The 26,613-nt window shown below is 42.4% G+C and overlaps 1 protein-coding gene across 2 annotated transcripts in view; it reads right to left on the bottom strand.

Moving 5' to 3' along the window:
• Positions 1-11,395: 11,395 nt before the first annotated feature.
• Positions 11,396-26,613, bottom strand: part of LOC119646775 (protein Wnt-2) — a 31,248-nt gene continuing 16,030 nt past the window's right edge. The window contains exons 3-5 of one of the 2 annotated variants that reach the window (XM_038047356.1): positions 12,119-12,438; positions 11,870-12,057; positions 11,396-11,810 (exon numbers count right to left, since the gene is read on the bottom strand). In XM_038047356.1, coding sequence (XP_037903284.1) covers positions 11,507-11,810; positions 11,870-12,057; positions 12,119-12,438 — 812 coding nt within the window. In that variant the 3' untranslated portion in view covers positions 11,396-11,506. Of the gene's footprint in view, positions 11,836-11,869; positions 12,058-12,118; positions 12,439-26,613 lie in introns of both variants that reach the window. The other variant, XM_038047357.1, reaches the window with a different exon arrangement.

Below are 26,613 nucleotides of genomic sequence, written 5' to 3'. Positions count from 1 at the left end.
TTGACTGTGAAAACTATACCAAAGAATAATGCAATCGAAGTGGATAAGAGACGAGTTTAGTAAAGTGTGAATGTTCAACTCCATCCCCGAAGTGGTGAGGAATTTATCAAAACTCGTAGCGCCTGCCCTCCTTGTTATTTATGGACCCTGAAAGTGTTTTTTTTTCATATCATCATGTTAAATTTGTATTTTCAATCACACCCCTTTAAAAGGAGAGGATAAGGAGGGTATGCAATAGAAAGGTGAAGGTTCCTTCTCCAATCCTGTTAAAGAATTGAGGCAGACATCTTTCCTTCAAAAGTTATGGCGCTCCTAAGTGAGGCTATTTTCATGCTGAACCCCATCCTCCCAGACGGAAAGTAGGGCATGAGCCCCTTCTCTGAAAAAAATATTAAGCTTCAAATGAGTGTATTTTGGTATCATCATGGTAAAAATTGGTTTGTCAACGCTACTCGCTGAGAAGAATTAATGATACGAAAATCGCCCCTTTTTGGAGCGTAGTACCTTTTTAAGAAGCAGCGACCGTTATGGATTTTTTGCGGCGGTACAAAGACGAGACCTTTTCATTTCCCTTCCATGTCTTTTTTTCCTTCTCCCTTTCCACGGATGCCGCAGATAAATCAAACTTTACCATCATGATACCACAGTTCCCCCCATTTGAAGCTTAACTTAGAGGGGTGACCGCCACGATTTTCCAATGGGGTTTGAAAGGGAATATCTCCCGCTTCCCCCTTCATATCTTCTTCTTTCTGCCCATAAGTTTGGGTTCGAAGAAAAACTTTAATGAAACTAGGCTCATTTTGGGGCGGTATAACTTGGGCCGCCGCAATTTTTTAATGGAGTCAGAGACGAGGTGGATGAGCGCCATGATTTTTCATCGGGTTTTCAAAGAGAGGACTTACTCCCCCTTCACTCCCTCCAGAGATGGGGTTGAAAATTCAATACTTGCCGCAAGTTGTTAAGTGTAGGACTTCAGAAGCTGAGTTCCTGTTGTTTAAGGGAGTGTGCAAGCGGGATCTCAGTCGCAGACATACAACAAGCGCAGTGCCAGTGCAGTTGGAAACTCAGCTACTTTATAATCCAATATTACAGCTGAGAGTGGAACTGAACCCAGTGACAAACCGGAAAAGCAACTTGATGCTCCGAAAATTTACGGACAGCACCACTCATATTCATAGTACGTCTTATAGCGACGAGTGGATAATGGAAGGAAGCTGGAAGGAGATTCGACTATTTGGGTGATGTAGTGCAAAGTATCCAACTTCAATTTGTTAATAAAATAATGGAGTCGTATGAATACGGCGGCCTGGTCTGATTATGCTTCAGACTTTTCAAAACAAAAACAAAACGAATGACGATAAGGGAAGAAGAGGTACTGATGCCAGGTACATCAACGGAGGACGAGCTACTGGCATCCAGCCAGGAGAAAGTATTTGTCGAAACGAGATCCCAACAGGCACGCACTGCAAACCCTTTAGCCACATGGGCAAGAGTCACTTACAGGTGGCCACCGGGTGACCATCCGTCATCGGCAAATTGGCGCCATAAGTGTAGACCAGTGTTGAGGCCGGGCGAGCATTGCCTGAACAGCAAAGGGGAATGCATCCCTTTCTTTAATTGCTCTCAGGTAGTGGGTTTCACGGCATGGGAGAATCAATTCTCCAGGAACTTTCTCGGTTCGTGCGTCGTTAAGATCAGCGACACCTGGGAGGCTTAAAGGTCAAGGTAGCGCCATATGTCGGCGGTAGACCGCATCTGGTTACGAAATGGATAAGGATGTCCAAACCCTGCTTCTTCAAAACCCCAGGATTTCCATAGATGACTGGGCGGTAAGCAAAGAGGAACAACCATAGGTGAGCCGCAAAAACATTTTCTACACCGCATAAGTGGAGAATGTCTGGAGTCATTGGAAAAGGCAATTTACTGGGATTCGAGGAACGCAAAGGTGAAAATGTTCCATTCCGCGAAATCGGACGACGACATGGATACAGACGGCGCCGCATACAAGCTGTTGGAGGAGATGAAGATCGATAATCCAACGGAGACCAACGATCTCCCTAAGCAAGCAAATTATGCTAAGAGTAGCGCAAATAAATTTGTACTACTCGAAGTGCGCCTCAGCTAATCTTCTGGTCTTCCTCCGATAGGAAGACATCGACATCATATTAATTAAATATTACAATGTATTATGTATATACAGCACAAAGGACGTTGATTGAGACATACCAATAATATCGGTGACAAGATGCAAACCTGGTAGACTCCGTTTTAGACCTCAAATCCTTTGAGATTTTACCGCAACATAGTACGTTACATTTATGGCGATTAGCCATTTTATCCACAAGAAGAGGAAATTCACCGGATATGATACGAATGAAAACCATGGTGAAGTATTATTTCCACCTCTTCAGTTTCTCGTCCTTCACAGACCACCGAAAAATTTGCAACCGCATGCAAATTTTTTCCTGATGCGGTATACACCTCTGAAATCATTGCGTTCAACGACATCCTCCGCTTCCTCCACACAATAACAAATTACCAATGCTCACTAATATTCTCAGGCTAGTTATTCAGAATATCTGTCTTTCGATCAGCAAGATAACTCTCCCAATGTCGAACAACAGTTGGATCATACAAGCGGTCGATGTTCAACTTGGGGGTCGTAGGTCTCCAACCCTGCGAGAAGTGGTGGACGCAATACACAAGCGAACGTAAGCGATCACCCTTTTCGTGGCCATGTCAGCGTCTTTCTTATTACGCACATCCAGAAGACAACTCCTACATCTACTGTTAATCGCAGCTGACCTTATGGCAGGCTCTGTACTTGAACAATGTGTTACCAGCGACGAGGAGGTGAAAGCTCCAGAAATCTACAATCCTCCCAGCATTATCGTTACGGTCGCCAACACCGTGCCTCCCCATCTTGGCATTCAGATCATCCATCATGATCACACCGGATTTGCGTCCGCTACTAGCTCGGCTTTTCAGAGTAGAAAAGCACATTAACGTAAGCGTAACAAGAAGGAAAGGAGTAATCTTCAATTCCCTGCCTAATTATCACGGTTGAACAGTCATTATACTCCAAGCAACATTGCCTAGCTTCCTTCTTGGATATAGAGGGAGCATTCAGCAACGTTAATACCAACGCTATTAAGGAGACTCTAATCAGAATGTGATTGGAGGGATATCTTACGTATTGGATAGTATCCATGCAGAGAGCGAGTAGAAACCAATCTGATCTGGGAGACAGCGACTTGACCAGAGTTGTAGGCGAAAATACGCCCCATGGTAACGACATCTCTGCGGTGCTCTGGTTGATTCTGAAAGATTCTTAGCATATTGGACAGGAGCGGGGTGAAAGTGGTGGTGTATGCCAACGACTTGGGGATATTTGCGTCAAGGGCGTGGCCCTTCATTGAATTGGATGCAATAATGCAGGGAGCGTTGGAAAAGGTATGCGGAGTTAACATAAAACGGAGGATTAAGAAGGTCGGTATAGCTTTGTACGCCTGCAAGGGAGACATTTGCAAGGAAATGGGGTCTACGACCGAAGATGGTTCTCTGGATGTACACAACCGTGATTTGTTCCATCCTACCGTACGGTTCTATTGTGTAGTAGCAGGCGCTGAGCAAGAAATATAATAGAACCAAGCTTAATCCTGCGTGACAAATGCTCTCAACGTACTCTGAGGCCTCCACTTTAAAAATGCTATAACGTATATCGTTGTCGCACTATATGAGTCCGGATAGCGAATCCTTACGGCCATATCAGCATCCTATGCAAAGTACTTCGAGAACTCTTTTCATTCTCAACGGATTACGTCATACACAAGCCGAACGTTAAAAGAAATTTTGCTTTCCGACCAAGGCAGAGTTGAAGATCGGCAACGTGTTGTAAGGTTATGACAGAGCGCTGTTCTCCGACGGATCAAAGATGGTCTGTCGAGTCGGTGTCAGAGTTTTCACGAATACACATAGTGTAGTCGAGTTGTGCAGATATTGTTGGCTTCGAATATATTAATTCAAAAGCTCGATATGGGTATGAATTATACCGGCCATAAACTAAGAGATATCAAGTTGGCGTATGGAATCATCCAGAATGAAAACAGTGTGATAGTATTAAGCGGGAAGTTTCTCCCTAAGAAAAAACACAAAATGGAAGAATGAGAAACTTCGAGGGATGGAAACGGTTTCATGGCTATGACTCTAAGAAATGAAGAGGAACGGTTGAGGGAAAATAAACTGGCGGGCCTACCAGGGAAGAAGCAGGGAAGGGTGCTTACTATAGGGGGTAGAACACCGATAGCCAAGCAGCGATCAAGGCACTTAGGTCCAACTAGGTGAACTCTAAACTGGTATGGGAATGCCTTGAGAGACTGAATACACCAACAAGGTGTGGATACTTCGGGTTCCAGGCCATGCTGGGTTGGAAGGCAACGAGGCAGCGGACGAACTAGTCAAGAAGGGAGCAGGGACGCCTTTACACGGGCCAGAACCCTTCTGTGGAATCGGAAACGGTTTCATGGCTATGAATCTAAGAAATGAAGAGGAACGGTTGGGGGAACTGTACTGGGCGGACCTACCAGGTATGGAGCAGTCCAGGGTGCTTATTGGGGGATACGAACCCATGCGCACAAAGGATTGCTTAAACCTCACCAAAATGAACCTCCGAATCATAGTGGGAATTCTCACTGGTCATTGTCGGCTGAACTATCACCTAGGAAAGCTAGGAATATCTACGGACACTGCCTGCAGGTTTTGTGAGGAGTATGACGAAACCTCTATACACGTCTTGGGACAGTGTCCGGCACTTGAGCAAAGTAACTCGAGGCATCTGAGAGAACACTTAATACCAGATGCAAAGCTGAAAGATCTGAAGTAGGGAACATACTAATGTTCCTGACGGTTAAAGGCCTACTTGAGATACTATGATCAATTGGTACACTATAACCAGTAAAGGGGCACAATAGTTCTTTAAGGACGCGATGCGACTTTCCCTTGACAGAATAATGTAATGTAATTTCGAGAAATTGCGGAAACGGTTGAATCAATGGATCGGCAACAAATTCTCAATAGGCAAAAGGGCTCTAATCCCAAGACTATAAAACAGAGAAAATAGGATCTGAAAGTTTAGACTGTTCACAATTGGATTCTATTCTACCTATCCATTGATACCACCGAATTGTCGACCCCAAATTGGCACAAACCATCAATCATTTGGGAAAATTGAATGGAATTTTAAATTCAGCATAAACCCCAGCAGCACATATTATATAACAGTCATTAAAGACCAGTGCTCAAACCTTCAATTCAAGTTGAAAACCCGATGGTATTATACACATGCTGGCCATTGACTTCACCTTGCAACGAGTTACATATTTTAATGAGTTCCCGAAGTGGTATGCGCAGCATAATTATATTTATTTACGGAAGTTTTTATGGCATTTACAGGCGAAGTGCAGTCACTCGAGTTTGTTCAATTCATCCAAAGTTTATTTGTTTGTTTACTTTCTTTGCCATTGAAAAGAGCAACCATTTTCAAGAAATTAGGTCACCAGAGGCATTGACTGCATTACGATTATTATCATTTCACATTTACTTACTGGAATCACGATATTATGCTAATTTTCATTATGACTTTTATTGTGCGAAAGTCATTGCCCATGGTTTGGTGTAATGTTTGTCAAACCACCCTGAACATTAAGTAGAGTGCTTATTACTATACATCGAGAATGAAAGTTTTCGAGTAGAAAAGAACTCTTGAAATTCTAAGAACAGAAAAAAACAATTAAAGTAAGTTGTTCGAATCGTTATTGATGAGGAAACTGCCCTCTTGCCTTTAGGGAAGAGCAACTTCAAACTGTGTGGGGAACTCCTATAAAGTCTAAGTACAATTCCGCATAAAGTCAGTCACTCCCAGGTGGTGCTTCTCTCATAACTCCGCGACGAAGTATGCATCTTCATGTGTTCTCCTTTCAGACGTCAACTTTGTTTCTTAAAACCACCTCAGAAAATTCGGGTTACTATGCCACCAGGGTCGCCGAGGGAAGGCTGGTAAGGAGATTATCCCCCCGGGCCCAGAGCTTTCCCGGGAGGGCTGGAAATAGAGTCTTAAATCAAATTAAGTTGGTTGTGCAATTTCAGCATGAGCCCGCAAGATTTTCACCCCGAGGTCATTGTCGGACGTTGTCAAATCGGCTCAAATGGTTCATTCATCAGTAACTAGTTTACCACTTCTAAAATACACACAAAGAAAAACGCAGTAAAATATTAAAATAAATATAAAAGGTCTGTAGTTCCTTTCTTGCTGTTAGCGATTAATCTTGATGAAATGTGGAAGCTTCCGGACACCTTAATAGTTAGAGCACTAGACTGTCGCAACGGAAGGTCATGGTTCAATTCTCCTTGGTGGTAAAAGGATTTGAATGGTGACTGGATGGCGAATGCCACGCCACTCAACTATCAATGAGTACCTGAGTTAAGTCAGGGTAATAATCCCGGGTGAGTGCAATGCTGACCGCTTCCTAGTGGTCCTTGCGGCCTTACGGCCTTAAATGAACTACTCTAACACGCTTCATGACCTAAATTCAAACCTGGATTGCTGCACCATCGATTATTATTAATGAATATCTAAGCCAGGACTGCACAACGCCCATGGTGAAGTCTTGGAGGATATAAAATATTTATGAAAATCTTCTTTCCCTCAAATGACGGATTGCCCATAAATGCTTGCATTATGCCAATGCCCAGAAGCAATTAAAATACTGAATCCTTACATCCATATTTGTGACTGCTGTGACTCGGGAGTCCGAAGTGCAGGCTTAAACAAAGATAGATGTTTTGATGATACTTACTCTGGGCCCAGATTTGGCTCATGTATAGTTTGTTGTTTTCAAAGGGAATTGACCAAAGTGATTAAAACAGAAGTTGTGGGGATAGGAGGCATATTGCTAGGGAGACGGGCACGCCCGTGTTGTGCGGAGAGTTCACATAATTGCTGTCAGCACAAAATATCTACAAAAGGCTAATTAAAATATAAATTAAATTAATTTGGCCTCAACTATTAAACAATCATTTAAATGAGTCAATCAGAATTTACACTTCCAGCCCACCTTCGAAGTAAACACTACAAAAATCTTGGCAATTATGTGTAGACCACGGATTAGACTAGTGAGCCACACCATGAGTACTCGGCATCCAGAAGTACAGGGTTGTATGAGACAGCTTTGTATTATTGTGTTAGTTGAAAAAACCAAAAAAAAAAACTCACTGACGAGGCCAACTGGTCCCCGAAATATGGAAATAGGGTAAATAAAATAAAAAAAAATCAGCATTTGAGGAAAAGCTAGTCCTTCTTTTTTGCTTTTTTTTAACTGAAAACATTGTTTGGCTTTCGTTTTTAGTTAAAAAAAAAATAGACTAAAAAAAGTACTAACTTTTCCTCAAATGACATTTTTTTTTATTTTATTTACCCTATATCGATATTTCGGGGACCAGTTGCGCAGCAGTATAAGCAGCAATAGAATTAGCTTTATGTTAACTATTGCAGGTGCGCGCTATGCCTTTTTAGGTCTTCAGTTGGGCGTGATATTGAACAGCGGAAATGATATTATGGAATAAATAAGATTATCGTTTGTAATGTTAATAAATTATTTAATTAAATTGAGAGGAGTCCTTCTTCTCGTCGTTTCACTGCACGATCTCTACCTGCCTCGTGGCTGTCAACCTGCTGTCAACAGATAAGCGAGCCACTCAGGCGGGTGAATTTCCAGTCGAGCGAGTTGCGTTTCTTTGGTGTAAAGCTCGGACGAATCTCCACTAAGCGACTCCACACTACCACGCCCCCAGCTGATACTGGGTTTCAGCGATAAAACCCGACTCCTAGTCCTCGTTGCAGCTATTAGCCTTCGTGGAAAAATGACGTGATGACGGGGGTGATTTTAATTTGGTCACGTCGTCCCGGAGCAAGCGTAAAAGCCGAGTGGTGGAAAGGGCTGACCTGGTATCGACCACAGGAGGAGGAGCGTCCTATGCCAGCATCCCATTGGATTGGGAGCGGTACATAGCCGTCCGATGGCGTTTGAAGCCTAAGAGTTTTTCTAACTCCGCGAACGAGGTAGATTTGAACTGCAGTCACTTGTCAGTAATGACTTTAACTGGAACTCCAAAGCGTAAGATCCATTCCGGACAAAGACCCTCGGCGCACGATTGTGCGGAAATGTGGGCCAGAGGAATTGCTTCAGACCACCACGTGAAGCTATCGATGATTGCGAGGCAGTACTTGAAGCCGAACCTTGCAAGGGGCCAATGATGTCGATGTGGATCGTATGAAAACGCTTTGTACACCGGGGGAATGGGCCTACCTCTTTCTGTACGTGCTTGGTGACTTTACAGCTCTGGCATACGACACGCTATCTAGAATATATGGCCTAGGTTCCTTTTCAGACATCTCGCAGAGCATTTCGAAAGTTGAACGAAAAAGAGAAAACTCCCGAAATTTATATTTGGAGTTATCTCTGGGGATCTGAAGCACTGGTTCATCTTTCTGTGTCTCGGCGATTGTCGAAAAATCGATCGTGGTAGGGATTTTGATCTCTGAAATGCGTGACAAAGCGTCTGCAACAACGTTGTCCTTGCCGAACGACGCTTCTTCGAGCTTTTGCTTAAAAGTAAAGGTAAGAGGTTTGTGGGTATATGAACACTGTGAACGGCCTGCCTTCTAGGAAGTATTTTATTGCCATGTACGCGGCTAATAGTTCAAAATCGTAAGTGCAGTAGTTCTGTTGAGCTGAATTCAATTTTTTGGAGAAGAAGCTCAACGGCTGCCAGATTTGGCTCACTTTTTGTTGAAGAACAGCACCTACTGCAATGTCCGAGGTGTCGACGAATACGGGTAGGGGTGAATCTGATTGAGGGAGTGCCAGGAGTGTAGCGTCCATCAACAGTTGGTTGGTTAGCTCAAATGCTCAAATAATGGCAGAAAATCGAGGGCATCGATAATTTTGTATATCTAAGTACTAAACTTAATATTCCTAAATCCAGTTTCACTATTTTACTAAAAATACTAACATCAAATTGAGGCTGCTCCGGGCTACTGTTCTCCCTACACTAAAATATGGAAGTAGTATATATGAAGTGACCGCCACTGTTAGTCAAAAGCCCAAAGCTTTGACCGACTTATGATTTCATCAGATAGGGTCTCACATCAAGCAGCGGAATCAGGACTCCTTCAATTGTTAAAAAGAATTTGAATTGGTTTCGGCCGACCTAGACCTGAATTTTGCTAGAAGGTTTTTATTTTAAATATAATTCATACCCATGTCGTTCTGGCAGACTTATACGAGGGAGTAAGTGTCACCATGTCACTTCACTTGTCTCCAAGACAGAGGTAGGATCAGCGTCTAATACCTCTGCAGTGGACGAAACCGAAATCGTCTAATTTTTGGAAATTGGGTGTTAACCGAAAGACTGAAGAGTCCGTGGACTACAAGCGGTGGGAGAAAGGTCCTTTCTAACTGGTGTGATCCGCCATCAAATGGATGGTGGAATCAGAACACTCCTAATTCCTAAACAAAAAGTTTTCATGAATTGTTGTCTGCGTCGTGTCATCGGGGTATTCTGGCCTAAGATAATAACTAACGAAGAACTTTAGCGCGCACGCCAGTAACCGTGGACATGAGCATTCGGAAGTGGCAGTAGAAGGTAACATATTAAGGAAGAGTGACAACTCTTGCAGTAGTACCAGCTTCTCGGAAAATCGCCGAGGGAGCTAAATCGTATTGCCGGGAACCGGGAAATTAAAAAAAAACATTTTTTTGGTCTAGGCGCCCTTATGTAAAAAGATAAAGGTTTGAATGACTAATGGTTATTTGCTATCCAAAAAACGTCACTCCATTCTTTGTTGCTCGGCATACCGAAAAATGATCATGAATGAATTTCATAAGAGGTTATCCTGAAGACCAAACTCCCCTCTCCTCTTCCCCGATTGTCTAAGTGAGTGATTTGCCAAAAGTATCCCATATCTAAAAAGTTTATTATGAACTTCCTTCATATTTTCTGATATTTCCAAATTACAATCCAAATAAGTAAAATTAAAGGGTATCTACAGACGGTAAGAGTTGACCAAACGTTGAAATATTTGAGCATCTTTTTTTAGCACAACTGGATAACTCGAGTAATCTAAAGAGCATAATGATGGTCATTAGCTGGTTACTTAATATAGTTTCAAGGAGTTATCCCGTGTGAAGGTGGTTTTTTCGGCTTTTTAGAATTTTTTTGTGAAGAACTGGATGAAGATACAAATACAATTTTTTCACCATACATTTACCGATATCTTGAGCGTTCATAATAATTTTTCCAGCCCAATCACATAGTTCGTTATTGAAATACGGAGCAATTTATGCACCCGTCTCCAAAAAAAATGTTTTTCTGCTGCCGCGCTAGAGGGCACTGCGGTCATCTTAAAGGAAAAAAAAAATAAACGGCATTTTAACGTACAGACTTAACTACAGTCCACAAACTAGAATTATTAAAAAATATTAAAAGTTAAATTTTTGGGGCCTTATTAAACTTTTTTTTTTACAGCTTCTTCAATGAATAAAAAAAACTACTGAATGAATCGCAATTATCCTAGTTTGCGGACCGTAGAAATATGTTCTGAATAAGTCGTGAAAATTTCAAAGAATTTCGTTGGATAAATTTTAGTCTATGGTGGCAGCTGATTTTCAACATGCGGTTTCGAGAAAAACGGATTTAAAAAGTAGAATGCGATTTTTAGTCATAAAATCTTAATTGACCATATACCTAATCCATAAACCTTAGGTTTCTTCAAGAAACACATGTACAGCCTTTGCTTCAATTCTTGTTATTTTAGCGAAGTCATTCGAATGTCATTCGGACCGATAAATGCGAGCTTCATTACGGCGATCGACATAAATCTGGCATGTGACTTACCACGTGTTTAAGGCTATAATTCCCGAACGACTCTGAATATCGAAAAATCACTTTCCCCATACATTCTACACTATATCTAGATACAATTGAGACCAAAAAAAATTGGATTTCGCGGATCCGACACACGGGACCCCCTTAAAGTTGAACATCAATGGAAAGTAAAATATGTAAAAGCTTGCAAAGCATGTTCTCTTCCTACGCAAAATAGCATTTCTGGTGTTTAGAATAAAAATTCATGGTAATCTTACCCTGTTCCAATCGACTTAAAGTAAAGTCGCTACGTATTTCTACCACAGAATCATACTGTATCAAGGATGTGAGGGAGCGCTGAGTCCGGCACCCGGTTGATGGGAAGGAACTTGCTTCCTCTGTTTCTGGTCCATGGGCGCCTCTGTTCTGAGCTAGAGTACTGTATCGAACAAATTACCTTTCGAACACAATATCCTTGCAATACATATTTTTATTAGAAAACTCTAGAATACATAGTTAAACTTACAGTCGCATTTCTAGGAAACTACCGTGAATCTAATTTCAAACACTAAAACTAATAATTCTATTTACAAATGTAATCTCTGGTAAGTTGAGTGCAAATATCACAGTGCACAGTGCAGCACCACTGAAACTGGCAACGACATTGCCAAGTCTTATTAACTTGATACGTATTATAGCCTCTGCCGCAACACAGGAAGTCGCATCCTTCGACCCCGCGATCTGTCTTATTGCAGCTACGACCCGTAGTTCCCAACGATCCCACGTTCAGGTCTCGCTCGCAGTAGTTGGGAGACTTTTCAATATATACAAGTTCCACGCGTTTCGGCCGCGGGCGTTTCTTAGCGTTCTTTGTATGATTGTTTGCTCTGCAAAATAAACTTTTGATAGAGTCTGTTAGAGGTTAGGTGATTCAGTTGATTTTTACTTGCTTACAACTAAACTTAATCCAGTTTTCTCCTTGACCGCCTGCACGAGCTTGGCTCGATTGTATTTCTTTTTCAGGGCGCTGCCTATTACGCGAAAGGGCGGCAGGCTCTTCCAGCAGGTTTTCATGGCGCATGAACCACTGATACCGTGGCATTTGCAGTCAGTTCGCAGGAGATTCTTCACAATCTGTAGAACAAAACAGGATATACAAGAATGTGCGAAGCGTACTTTATGAAGAACTACTCACCTTCCTACCAACTCGATTGTTGTGTAAATTCATCAAACTGCGCGCGTCACCTTCGATTTCGCGCGCATCCAGGAACCTCCGTGCAAAACTCATACCAAATTTTATGTCGGCTGAGCAACCTCCCCACTTCCATGGTCGGTTACTACCACCGTTTGTTACTGGCCACATATGGCGGACATGATGATTTCGTGTGGAGTGTGAATTACGATGGGCTCTATCGCATCCACAAAGCGATATATTACCCCGGGCACAGGCAGAAGTGATTGCATGGACGGCACCAGCACTGGCCACTGCATATGTGAAGGCTGCTTCACGGGATCCTGTAAGTTAATATTTTCATTTTAAATTCATTAATAATAATAATAATCGTTGGCGCAACAATCCATATTGGATCAGGGCCTTGCAGTGTGTTAGAGCACTTCATTCAAGACCGTAACGGTACAGTAGGAGGCAATGTGGTCAGCATTGCGCTCGCCCGAGATTATTACCCTGATTTGACTCAGGTACTCATTAACAGCTGAGTCGACTGTTATCCGACATTCAATCACGATACAAATCCGACTGCCACCAGTGAGATTTGAACCGCGACCTTCCGTACGACAGCCTTGTGCTCTAACCACTCAGCTATCCGGACACAATTCATTACTAAGATTTTATTGCGAAAAGTGCATCCACAAACCGGTCCAGCAAAAATGGAAGGAGGAAGAACTGTCAGATGGCTGGGCAAAAGGCATCAGTCATCCTATCGGCAAAAAAGGTGGCAGACTGGTACTACAATGACTACAAATGCATCTCACTACTTTGGACTACCTACAAAGTATCTACCACCATTTTGAGACTTTGACCTTACGTTTAAAATATGATTGATGAATATCCAGGCGGCTTTAGAGCCAGCCGATCTGTAAGCTTGCGATACAAAATACTGCTACAGTTTGACATCCCAACGATATTAGTTCGATTCATTAGATCGACCGCGATTGACACGATAGCTGTCATGAGCGCGAAGGTTCAGAATACGCTGATTGACCCGTTTCCAACTCAAACCAAGTGAAAACATTGGATGAGCTAGCTCTTATGCTACTTAAAATAGCACTCGAGAATGTAATCAGGGAGCTTCTCGTTAAAATCGGAGGGTCGCTATTAAAGTCCTACTAGATGATAGTGTATGCCGTTGGAATTAACCCCTAGCTCTGATTTTTTCTCGATGCTAAGGAGCGGTGATAATTCTTGATATAGGGTTGGAGATGAAAGGAGCATCAGGCAAAACAAGAAGCTGTACAGCATCTACGATGGGCTAGAAATCAAAACCATGATATGGATATCTATAGCCTATAAACAACAAGGTAGGAACCATAAGGTATACAAGGAAAAAATTCACGGAAGTGGTCCACTCGGAAAACCTTGAAAAATCTAGGAAGACCGCGTCTTGATGACGGTTAAATACTATTAAGGAACGTGGTCATGGAGCACAGACAGATGAAGACAAATGCACAATTTAAAGCAATTCTGCTATGACTCCTCGTAAAGAAGAGAAGCTGAGACCTTTCCCAAGATGTAAAAAATTTAAAACCATTTTAAGGCAACATGGTTAACCGTAATAACCGAATGGAAATACTGTTGCCCTTTAAAATCGCTAATACGTATGTTTCTGTGCATATTCTGAAATGTAGACTACTTGCATGGCCTCCTCTTCGCTTTATTATTTTTTCAATATGAATCTTTCGGTTGTCATGAACTCCTACGTACAGCGCATCAGCCACACCCACGCGATATTGCTGTTAGTTCCTGGCTATATGCTTCAATTCACCCCACAGTTTTCGGAAAATTTTGCAATCCGTCATTATTGTTTTACATCACATAAGTCTGGGGCCACAGGGTTATCCTTTCTCCTGTGTGACCTATTCACTGTCACTTCCGCCTCCCCATCAACACGCCCACAGATATTTGACCCATACATACATTGTTTCAAGCCAGAGTACCTCAATGACACACCGGTTCCCGACAATTGATCTCCAACGATCTCAGTGCAGTGTGGCATCTAATATTACAACTATGAATTAGTCGCGGAACCACCAAAGGAGAGAACATCGACTTCGATGTTCAGACCAATCTTGGCAAGTGAATTCTCGTTAGCACGAATTGTGTGACCATACCATCGAAGACGCCTCTCTCGTAACTTTTCTACGATCGGTGCAATCCCATAACGATCGCGGATATCCTCATTTCGGATGTGATCAAAACGTGTGACGCCACTAGTCCAACATAACATCTTCGTCTCCATTACCGCAAGACACCGTTCATTCTCTTTTATATTCGGCCAACACTCAGAACCATAAAGAGCGACAGGACGAACGACGTTGCGGTAAATTTTAGATTTGAGACGTTCGTTGATACGTCGATCACAAAGAACACCAGTTGTGGAAGGCGACTTCATTCAGGTTGCGCTAATGCGTGAAGCAGTTCTCCATTGGCTAATAGTGTTGACCCGAGGTATTTAAATCGCTCAGTTCTGGGCAGATCACTGCTGCTAACAGTGATTGTGCCTGTTCCATGGGGATCGCTCGTCAAAAATTTAGTTTTGTTTAGACTTAATCTGAGACCGTGTTGCATGAGGCGATCATTCCATTTTTGGACACGTTACTCGAGATCATTTTTGCTATCAGGTGCTAGGAATACATCATCTGCATAAAGCAGTGTGTAGAGCGCTGGACGTTAAATATCCCGTGTGACGGTGTTCATAACAAGAACAAAGGGGGGTGGTGAGAGGGCGCTTCCTTGATGAACACCAACAGAGACACGAAACGGTTTTGATGCACCCGGCATACTTCGAACTTTACTTTTCGGATCGTGGTAGAGCAATCGAACCCAGCGTACGAATTATTCTGGGACTAAGTGTTGTCGTAAAGCATACCAGATGACTTCGTGTGGCACACGGTCAAACGCTTTCTCTAGATCCAGAAAGGCAATGTAAAGAGAGCAGGGTTCCTCACAGTCTTTTTCCATGAGTAATCGCGCAGCGTGTATTGCATCAGTAGCTCCGCAATTTTTGACAAATCTGGCTTGATTCACGGTTATTTCAATGATTTCGCGAATACGGTTGTCAAGTATCGGAGGATCGGACGGTAATTTGAACATTCTGCTGGACTACCTTTCTTTTTCCATATTGGAACAGTGGTACTTTCTTGCCAGTCAGATGGTGTTGTACCTTCCTGAATAACCCGATTAAAGAATTCACTGAGTCACTATCTTGGGTCCCAGCTTTTCGCTTTCCAGAGCTCAGATGCGATGTCGTCAGGTCCTGTGGCTTTTCCCCATTTCATTCGTTTTATTGCCTCCTCGACTTCGGTTGCGCTGACAGTTAAGCCCTTGAGGGTTTAACGTGAGCACCTATCTGGACGATTTAATCCCACGGTCTTCTTAAGACACGGATTGACTTTGTGACCACAATCAGAGCCCCGCTGAGACAAGCAACAACGGCACCAGTCTATACCAAGCGCATGGCTTAGCATTCATACTGGTGGACGCAAGATATACCTAAATCTCTACCGAACTAAGGACCACGGCACCCGTGTTGAAACGCAACACCACGCCGAGGCCCGAAAGTCTCTTCTGTACTCACATAGAATGGGAGTTCACCCGAAGTATGAGAGTCCAGGGGCTATTCCGGTTCCCATCGTACCAGTATACCCCTGGTAAGGTTTCGTGACCAATTTGCCACTTCAGATGAGTTCCCGTGCAGACTCGGATCTGATCGCCCTGATTAGGCCGTTGGAGCATTCGCCTACTGCATTACGGTCGGCAAGCCAAAGTCAGTAAGGCGTCTCCCGGTGCCACGACTATGGAGGTTTTCCTCGGCCACTTAGTTTTGGTTTGGCCGACAGGGTTGCCGCCCCGTCTTTCTCACCGCCACCTCTGAGCACCAGTTGCGCTGACTGGTGGAACTGGTCCAAATGTCCGCAATGATTATGGAAATGGAGGATGAGCAAATTCTTCAGTTGAAATCTTTTCGAAGTATTCTCACCATCTATCCGTGGCGGCTCGACGATTGTAAGCAAAGTACCGTTTTTTGTCATTAACGCAACAGAAGTGTTCTATATCCTGTGTACGTTCGTTACAGCTTTTAGCAAGTCGATACAGATCTCCTTCGCCATCCTGAGTGTCCAGTTTATAGTGAAGACTTTTGTAATGGTTCGCTCGGGTGAAAGCAACCGCTTCCATTGTTTTCCGGTTGGCATTCTTATAAATTTGCCAATTAGCAAACGTTTTATCGTCGAGAAATTTGTGGTAGAGGCGTTTCTTTTCACGGACCTTCATTTCAACATCGTCATTCCAAAGCCAAGTATCTCGGGTGATGTACCGCTTACCCGGCTTGGTGACCCCGAGGGTTGCAGAGGCCGCTTTGTGGATCGTGTCTTTCATTTGATTCCATGATTCTTCCACATTCGTAATGGTCGGCAATCGTATGAATGAGATCGTTTCTTCTTTTTTCTCACAATTTAATGCGCCAGTGCGTTCCTCACGTTGTTTTACCGGTGCCTTAATTCGCACGAAGGCAATCAATGGCCGATGTTGAGGTGCGATGGTCTCAGAGGGAACGACTTTGCAATCAGTGACAGTGGTGAAATGTTGGCGTCTTATGCGAATATAGCCGATTTGTATTTTACTGTTCCCACTTTAAAATGTAGGAAGACGAGACAATCGTTTGATGAACCATGTATTCATAAGTACAAGGTCATGGATGTCCACAAAATCGATAATACGTTCGCCACCCTCATCGCGCGCTCCGAACCCCTTTCCCCCATGGCACCTGTTAGCGTCTGATAATATGGTCGTCAGTAGACACGTGACAAGTCTTTTCATCGAGAAGTTGCCAAGAGGCATCTTTCTCGGCATCAGGCCGACCTGTCTGTGATGCGTACGCGGTGAAGAAGTGAATAGTGCGATCAGTTAATATAATGGTGAGCTTCATTAGCCGATCATCAAATCGTTCGACTTCTTTAATAGCATCACGGAAACCCTCTAAGATGGCAATGCCAACATCGTATTGAGTGTGTGGGTTACCAAAATAAAGAAGTTTATAGCCATTTTTACCGCGTTCGCTTTCAATGTCGCAGCTTTTGGCACCAGACCATCGGGTTTCTTGCAGATATCAATGCGCGTTTTCCGAAGGGCTCTTGCGAGTTCCTCCGTCTTTCCAGTTAGGGTACCAACATTTAGCGTGCAGACACGTATTGTTTCTTTTGTTCGGACCGAAGCCCGTCCTGCCGAGTCGACTGAGATAGACGCCCTAGCACATCTCTGAGGCTTGTGACTCAATCGGATCATCATGTTTGTAACGACATTGTATGCATTTTCTAGGTCGGCCTGTCCCAAGAGAGATCAGGTAGGATTTAGCATAGTGAAATAACTCCAACTATACTCTATTTATCTCTTTCCCTGATCTCAGCATTTTATTTTTGTTTTACTGAGGATAGAACAGAGTACATTACCTCAAACCCTCCTCCTTTACCTGGGCTTGGGACCACCATACTATGTTAATAGCATGGCGGATTTGGGGAGGATATCTAACCTATTTCTCAAAAACATACTAATATACTATTTTTAACTTTATTTGAGTAGATATCGGCATGGAAGGTACTTTGAGGCCAGGACACCATATAGGGGCAACTTCACGATTATTTTCATTCCCGCCTATGCAACAAATGTCAATATTAAAAAAGGCCTCGGAAAATGCTAATCGAGACCTTTCATTTGATACCACATGATTATGTTCGGTAAAAAAATTTACACCCTCCTTTTGGACGAATGGGAACCCTCCCCCTCCCCCTCCCTTAAATTCAACGTAGAAGGATGTAGTTCAGTGCATGTATGTGTGCGACAGACAGACAGATGCTCTGGCGTTTTGTGCAAAATGGGCTGAACAGATGAAAGGAATACCTATAAGAAAAAGGAAAATCTGGAAGACGTAATCTTTAAAGAGTAAACCCCGCACTAATCTTGTACCGCTTTACTTAAATATGTGATTTTTATCGATTTAGTTTTATAAGTCTCAACTCTATCTATCTGAAGATACCATGCGTATAGGTTGTCTGACAAGTCTAAAATGTTAGGGTTTCTGTGTGAAGGCTGAGTGCTAATGCATTATTAACAACATTGAACGTTATATATACTCATGCATATATATTTTTAAAGGAGATCCATTTGATCTTTCAATGTCAGAAGCTCCGAAAAATCTTTGATTCACCCCATTTCGAGGCGTTGACTAAGCAGTAAAACATGGTACTGAATTAATTAAATAATGTTATACTCATTTCCCTTACAAAATATGAAAGAACAAGTTTGCCAATTATGCCAACTTCTCGAAAAGTTTATAAAAGTAAACCAGATCTTTCTATAATAGCCGGCAAATGCAGGAGCAAACTAGATGCGTCACTGCTAATTAATTGATGATGGAAGTCCCAATTAAATAGTGAATCGAAATCTATTCACAAAACTCGCGTCTCCTGCTCTGAATCACCGGTTGACAAAATCGTGGATCAAAGCCAAGAGTTTACCAAACCAGTCAATAAAAAGAGCTAATTTATGGTTACAGTAAAACCATCAGTGACCACGGGGTGGCTGCCTGATTAGAGCGTTAGCGCATCAATACGCATGTTAAGCTCCTAATCTTGTTATTCTAATGAATTTGCTTTCTTAATATAAAATTATGAAATTTTGATTAGACAATATTTTTGTCCCTAATTTTTTATTTTCAGTTGGTTGGTTTTATTTCCAACGAAAACCAATTAACAGTTCAAATATCGAAAATGCAGTTCTGTCATGTTGTACGTCGAATTTTCACCCGTTTGAGCCTAGACATAATATGTTCAGGGTCTTCATATGCATTTCTGCATCAAAGATCACCAGAATGGAATCACTTCTAATACTATTTGTATTCAGCGTGATAAACCAAGAGATGACCTAAATTTGTCGCCCTCCTTTTCTTTATTCATTTTTTGGATAACTCCATTTTCTTCCCACTACACTACACTCTTACTTAGCAGGAAATCCATTAGCAGCACTACTGGTTGCAAAAATACCATTCACGTGATAGAACTGAACACCAATATGACGAGATCCCTTTCCCATTGCACTATGTTATTCACTTAACATGCTAGTCCCGAGCCCAGATAAAGGAGGAGTGTCTAACGCAATATACATACATATGCAATACATATCGTCGATTTGGTTGAACCCCCGAAAGCTTGTATTAGTCAATATATGTTTTATTAAACGGCTGTCTTGTTTTCTGTTAGTGGTAACAATAAAACGCGAATCGACTATATTCGATGAAACTGTCTCCACAACGCCACAATCCCAACCGTAAATAAAGTCACCTACCTTGAGGTAATTATGAATACCCCTCCCACACATCACGAAGGTGCTAAGCCGTGCAACTGGTGCCTTCAAATCCTTTTACCCAATCCTGAAATACAGAAGCCCAACACCTCCAAAAGTCAAGCCGTTTTGCTTCAAACAGCTTATCAGTCCCCTCCTCATTTTCGGCTTCATCTTCTGGTCCGACAGTTCCCCTACCCAAGTCCGTCTCAACGAATGCAGAATCCTACGCCACTGTTCTAACACCTACAACAAGTCGGAATACCGGAAGCTCGCGCTTCGGGTAATAAAGGTTTTGTGTTCATCTTATGGAAGAAACTTCAACGCACATTTTTCTGTCCGTATATAGCTACAAATCCAACATAATCCTTCATATTTTTCCAAACTACGAGACATACGTACATATTACAGCCATAGATATCACGCTCACCCTAAACAAACAAACTGCCAATTTCCGAATACTGTACACATATATGCACGTATATAAATTGATCGTACCCATATTTCCGATTTACTTCTTATATCTATCGGGATTAGGCATTACCCGCAAAGTTCATTAGCACGCATATATTATATACCTACATACACACATGTCTGGCTGACAAATAACTAAAAAACTAAAACAAAATAATTCTCTGCGACCCAATTCATAAGAACTCCTTTCGTTGTAGTATTGACGAATTGATATGTGATGATGACGTCATGCAGGTTGTAGAGTGCACGAAATTCACGAAAAATTGTAAAGTTTCACCCCCTATAACTTTGTTAATAATAGTTGGATTTTCTTCAAACTTGACCAAACTGTGAATTATACTTTTCGTTATACGCATGCCGAATTTTGTACTTCGGGGATGAACATAAGGGGGGTGCCGGGTAAATTTCTAAAATGTGGAAATATACTATTATTAACTTTATTTGTGCAGATATCGGAACCGGATATATTTTGAGGCTTAGATTTCGTAGAGATGCACCACTGTGATTTTTTTCAGATTTTTTGGTTGGATAGGTTCTGAGAACGAGACCTGTTACACTTTTTGTGGGTCATATTTTGAACCCTCACTCCCCTATGTTTCATCTAATATCAAATATTGAACCAGATTCGAAAAGTACTAATTGAGACCTTTCATGATACCCTACATGGCTACATTCTGTGAAAAAAAAATTTGCACCCTCCATTCACATGTACGGGGAGCCCCCCCTTAAACTTAACATAAGATGGCGCCACTTACTGCATGTAAAGGGATCACCAGATTACATACTCTCACCAATTTTCGTGACAATCGGTCCAGCCGTTTCCGAATAAATCGGGTGTGACAGACAGACAGACAGACAGACAGACAGACAGACAGACGGACAGACAGACACCGTCTCGATTCTAATAAGGTTTTGTTTCACACAAAACCTTAAAAACGAAGACCGCTCCAAATACATCTCCAACTAGATCCTCTACTACTCCTGCCAAACACCCCGCATTGACGCCGTCCTAGCCCGTCATGCCCTCAAATTCGTCAATAAATGTCTATCCCATCCTTATCCCCTTTTCTCCCTGGCCCTGCAAATTAAGATCGTCGAAGAGAATCTTCTACGCACCCATCTGTTCCCTCAAATCCTCTTATCTACCCAGATCCGTAACCTCCTTTTCGACCCCGACGGTAGAGTAATCTTCTACACCGGTAACTACTCCTCATCACAATTTTCAAAACCCACCCATTACCAGCGCCACTCCTAGCTTCCCTTTCCAAACCCCCCCTACCTACATCCTAGTTCCTCCCCCGCCCGCCCGTTTTTATCTAAAATTTAGCGAGTGGAGGTTTTTTTGACTTTTCCTCCAAAATATTTTCTTAATTTTTCATAGAATACTTCACTAGTGGTAAGTTAGTTTGCTCCATAGATTATATCTTAGATTAAGTTAAGCTGTTAAGTTAGGTTAATTTAGCATTACAGAGAAATAGAGGAATAAAAATGTTGTTTCGATGCAACTATTTTCTCATCGTCACTGAAACCATCACACATCAACATTGGCCGTTGATTATTATTTTGTGAATCGTGAGCGAAGTGGCGCAAAGAATAAAATGTAGGCGATTCCGCGAGGGAGGAGACGAATCATCTCCCTCTCGTAACTGTCGACCATTATAGACGGCGAGCCGGTTACATGACAATTTACATGACTTGTTGTACGAAAATTTTTAACTGGAAACGATTGGAATGTTGTCGGTGAACCAACAGCCGGACAGTCAGAAGGCCTACTGGAAGACTAAGGGGTGCCGCAACGAACAACTTGCGTGTCAGATGCACGCAAGTGCGAATCGTGTTGGCCATGACATCGAAAAACAATTTTTGACAGCGAAAATGGTTAAACGAATAAACCACAATCGGTGACCCCAAGGTGATTTCGTGATTTATGGTAAGCCTTCTCGGCAGAGATGACTGGGGCATAGTTGACCGATGGAAAATGAACACGTGGGTATAGGGCCAAGTTGGCCACGTCACGAGGTCGTGATCTAAGAGACAATTTGGAGCAAGCAACTTGCATGTCGGACATCGCGGTGGTCATGATATCGAAATTTAATTTTTGACAGCGAAAATGTTTTTCGGTGTCATGACAAAGGTGTGGCGCACTGGCGGACCTGTCAAATTTTGATTAGAAATAACCTGACGTTTGCGCGGCTAAATTTCTGCATACATATAGTGTGAAAATCCAAAAATACAGGACAAATATTGTCAGAAGGCTAAATGAAAAATGAAGGGCCGTCAGAAGACTTAAGGTTGTAAAAAACACGTGAAATTTGCGTTAATACGCAATACGCAAAAGTACTTTGACAATTTGCATTTATATATCTTTCACGTATACAGGATTTTCCAAAATTGCCGGACAAATTGTATACAAGTGGATTCCTCATGAAATTCTGAGCAAAAAATATTGGGTAAATTTTTTTTCGATTTCTATACTGCTGCCACATGCATGTTCATTTTTAAAAAAAATCGTGAAAATAGTGTAAGTTCTAAAGAAATTATAACTTTTCAAATGCAAAAATTTGTAGACTCCTCAATCCCTAAACGAAAATTTCTAGCTGCGGCCAACATTTGACCTAAAAGTATGGACATATTAACGTTCAATATAGTTCGTACTCACATTGTGATTTGCGAGTTACATAAAAAAACGTTTAACACCTACGAACCGCTTCGGTCACGCTGCTCCTAGGGTAAAGGTGAGGCAGTTTCTAATGAGCTGCCTCTGCTCTGGTACGAAACCATAAACCGTCTTAGCCGCCTCTTAATTTTTATCACTATTATAAGTTTCGGAAGGTCGCGGTTCAAATTTCACTGGTGACAGTGGAATTTGTATAGTGACTTGACGTCGGATACCAGACGACTCAGCTGTAAATGAATACCTGAGTCAAATCAAACGAAGCAAAGCAACGGGAACTGACGACATCACAACAATCTGACTAAGTCAATTCTTTAAATGGAGCTATTGAAGAGGATAGAACACCATCAGATTAGCAGGACATCATAACAGGCTCAATATAGAAAAGTTGATATTGGGTTGCGCCTACCATGAAAAAGTTGGGGGAGAAGGGGATATGGTCATATAATCCCCGCTGACGAGCACTCGCGAGCTAAAACTGACATTGAAGTTCATAGGAAGCCACCTGAAAGGCGCCGGAAACAACGATGGCCCCATACGTTACGCAGACTGAGCCCATGACCGATCAAAGTGGTGAACTCTATCTAGACAATCCGACCTTGTTAGGAAATTTAGGATGAGGGAGCGATACTGTGAGTACGCGTGTCCACTAATGCTCTTGTTATAGAGTCTAGAAAGTTAAAACCGTTACATTCACTAAAAAATTAAAGCATATGTGTCTACTTTAATAGTAATGGGTGATTCATTTACAACTCTGCCATGTCCCTTCCAATATGGAAATAGAAACGCAGTCCAAGAGAATGCTCAAACTACCATTCAAACCGATTATTGTCCCACATGCGACATCGTTCAAATAACCGTGAACCAAGCCGGATTTTTTTGAACAAATACGGACCTACTGACGCAATATACACTGCGCGGTTATTCAAGAAGAAACGCCGTGAGAAGCATTGTTCTCTCTCTTCATTGCATTTCTGAATCAAGAGAAGACTTTTGATCGTGCTCTCACAATCTTATCTAGTATGCTCTGCGGTATCACCTAGTGCTGAGGAACTCATCCGTTGGGTTAAATTGCTCTACCGCGATTCGAGGAATGATGTTCAACGTGTCAGTTATATCAAAACCGCTTCGTATCTCTGCCTATCAGATGAGATTTTCCTAGCGCCTTATAGCATAGGTTGTCTCAAGAAACTTGTTCGAAAGGCAAAAAGTGCCTTATGCAACACGGTACCGGATTGAAATAGGCACTATCACCGTCAGTGGCAGTGACTTGTCGAGAATTGAGCGATTTAAAGATCTTGTGCTGATCCGCGCTGATGAGAATTTACTTGCCAAGATTGGTAGACATACGTAACCCACTATTGTCAATACAATCCGAAAATATGAACCCTGAAGACAGTTATTGGATGATACTCAATCGGCTAGACCACTTCCAACACATAATGAAGGAAATACAGTGGCGACAGCGGGAAGTGTATGCGAAGGCTGTGATGAACCAATTCGGCGCCGAACCCAAAAGCTTCGCTTGCTATATTCGTCAATTTAGCGTATGTTACGTAAGGATCTTGGCCTGGAAGTCTACAAACATGCTTGAACTCCAGTCGGGCGAATTAGATTTGCTGCATATCTTCAGTGAATGTGCTCTGAATCAGCTGGAAAAAAACTCCTTGTTTTATCGCGACATTACCTTCAATAATGAAGCGCAATTCTGGCTCAATAGATATTATGACAAATAGAACTGTCATACCTTGTTTGAACTGATGAACAATACACAGAATCTGAAGAGCTAGCACTATATCTACAGAAAACAGCAATTTGTGGGGTTTATGGACCTTGTCAAACCGTGAGAATGAACTGTTTGTTACCTGAAATTAAAATCCGTCATCTTAAAGAGCTCTGGTTTTAACAAAATGGTGGAATGATAGAATGTGAGTTTTCGATGGCAAAAAGACCATCCTGGCCGAAGACGCTCAAGAGAAGAGAGCTATCCCAAAAAATTAAAAATTACGAAAATGACCATTAAGGTTCACCCACAAATACAAAAACTCTACCGAAGTGTACCGCTGGCATGCACTTCCTTGCCTTTTCACTAGCCAAGCTTGGAAAAGTGGGGAGGAGAGGCGGTAAAAATAACGGCTGCATCATGTGCGTAGAAACGTAAAACTCCCGAGTGCTGCGATCCGCAACGGATTGCATCCTCAACCGATGCTTCTCCTGCCTCAGATCTTCAATAAGGGGCCCATCCAGTCTTGGCATCCTCAAGCCATAAAATTGAAGGATGCTCCTGTTGGTGTGAATTCTGCGTGTTTAAAGGGAAGAATTTCATTGTAACTCGTGCTTACATGGAGGGATTAAATCCAAGAAAAAAGAAAACAAAACAAAACTTATTGCTTCTAGAAATATATATAAAAAGGATTAAGCAAGAATTTAAATTTTCAGGCATCTTTTCAGTATTATAATCAAAGGAAAATTCACAAACACAGCCCCTTATCTGAAGTTTTGCACAATGGCACGTAAGAGACTAAAGTGTTCAAAGAAACCCCTCGCCTACCTTCTCCTCTCTCTCTGCACTCACTCGCCCGCAAAGATTGAAGCTCCATCAAAATGCTCGGTCGACACGTTCTTGCACGCCTCTGTGCTAACTAGGCTCGGGAATGTGGGGGGATCCTTTGAGTGCTTTGATCCCTCACGCTTCATTACTACTAATTAAACGTGTCTATTCCGATGCGTGGGTCCGCACCGGATTTCAAAATAGACAACACAAGGAATTCGCGACGGCCTAACGAATAGCAACCAGAACGCGAGCTAAAATTGAAAAATAAAAAAAATAACGGCTCAGCCGCGCATGTGGAGCCATAAGTCTCCGGACCCGAGGGCCGCGATCAGGGGGGAGGGGGGGAGATCCACGAGTGATCACAATCCCGATCATTGCCTCTTCTGCCTCAGATCGTGATTGAGGCGCGGCCCTTGAGGTTCCAACCCTTCCTTGACATCGTCAGGCCATTTCGTATTTTACCTATGTGCAGAAAAACTTCCGCACGCGGTGGTTGTTTACGAAGAAACAACAATCGAGTTGATCCCCGTCGCAAAGTATAAAATCAAAAAAAGAAGGTTTCGCAAGAAATCAATCTTCCTCGTCTGAAGTCAGAGAACAAAGTGATACCCATCACTTCATCCCTACGAAGAAAGAATATTTAATTTTTTTCAAGTTCTACAACGAAAGGATAGCCGTTTCATATAAAGGTAGGGAAGGACACTCCTCTAAAGCTCGGAAGGCAATACCTTTCAGCTTATAGCCGCAAAGGCCCGTAAATCCAGAGGCTTCTTGAAGGAAATCATCTACGAGACGTTCAGTCTCAAAGCCAAACACAACAAACGACTAGCTCTTATGGTATTCTACCAAGGATAGGGCAGGAAATTCTACGTTACAAGGTGGGAAAGGAAGTTGAGGCTTAGGAAAACTTGCTTCCGGGGGAAAAGACGGTAAACCAGGAAACGTTGCGCCCCACGTTGTGCGCCATTTTGTACTGAACTTAAATCGATAGGAGGATCAGACGATCCACCTTGATGGAGCTTCAGTCTTTGCGAGTGGACCTTCACGGTCAATTTGGCCAATTTTTTTGGTTTCCGGGATAACTCTGCCCTCTAGGTCGTTGTTGGCCACTTAGGTGGATCGTCTGATCCTCCTGTCGATGTAAGTTCATACAAGTCATGACATAAAATGTTCTTTCCAATCATAACAGAGCTTTTATCAATAAGTTCAACTTCCTGTTTTTTTATTTGAATTTAAAAAAAAAATCCCAAATTAATAAACCAACACTTTTAATTGCCGGAAAAGGCATTGTTAGTACATTACGTACATTCAAAGAAAAGGGGATGTGAATATACGAATAACGACCGCAGTATAAAACCAGCGATGCGCTGTATAAAGCGAAAAGGCGCAAGCGGTCTAAAAACTGCATTCGAGAAA

This window comes from Hermetia illucens, chromosome 1 (genome assembly GCF_905115235.1).
Source record: "Hermetia illucens chromosome 1, iHerIll2.2.curated.20191125, whole genome shotgun sequence".
Taxonomy (NCBI): domain Eukaryota; kingdom Metazoa; phylum Arthropoda; class Insecta; order Diptera; family Stratiomyidae; genus Hermetia; species Hermetia illucens.
Note: the sequence above shows the minus strand (reverse complement) of the source record. Positions and strands in the feature narration are given on the sequence as shown.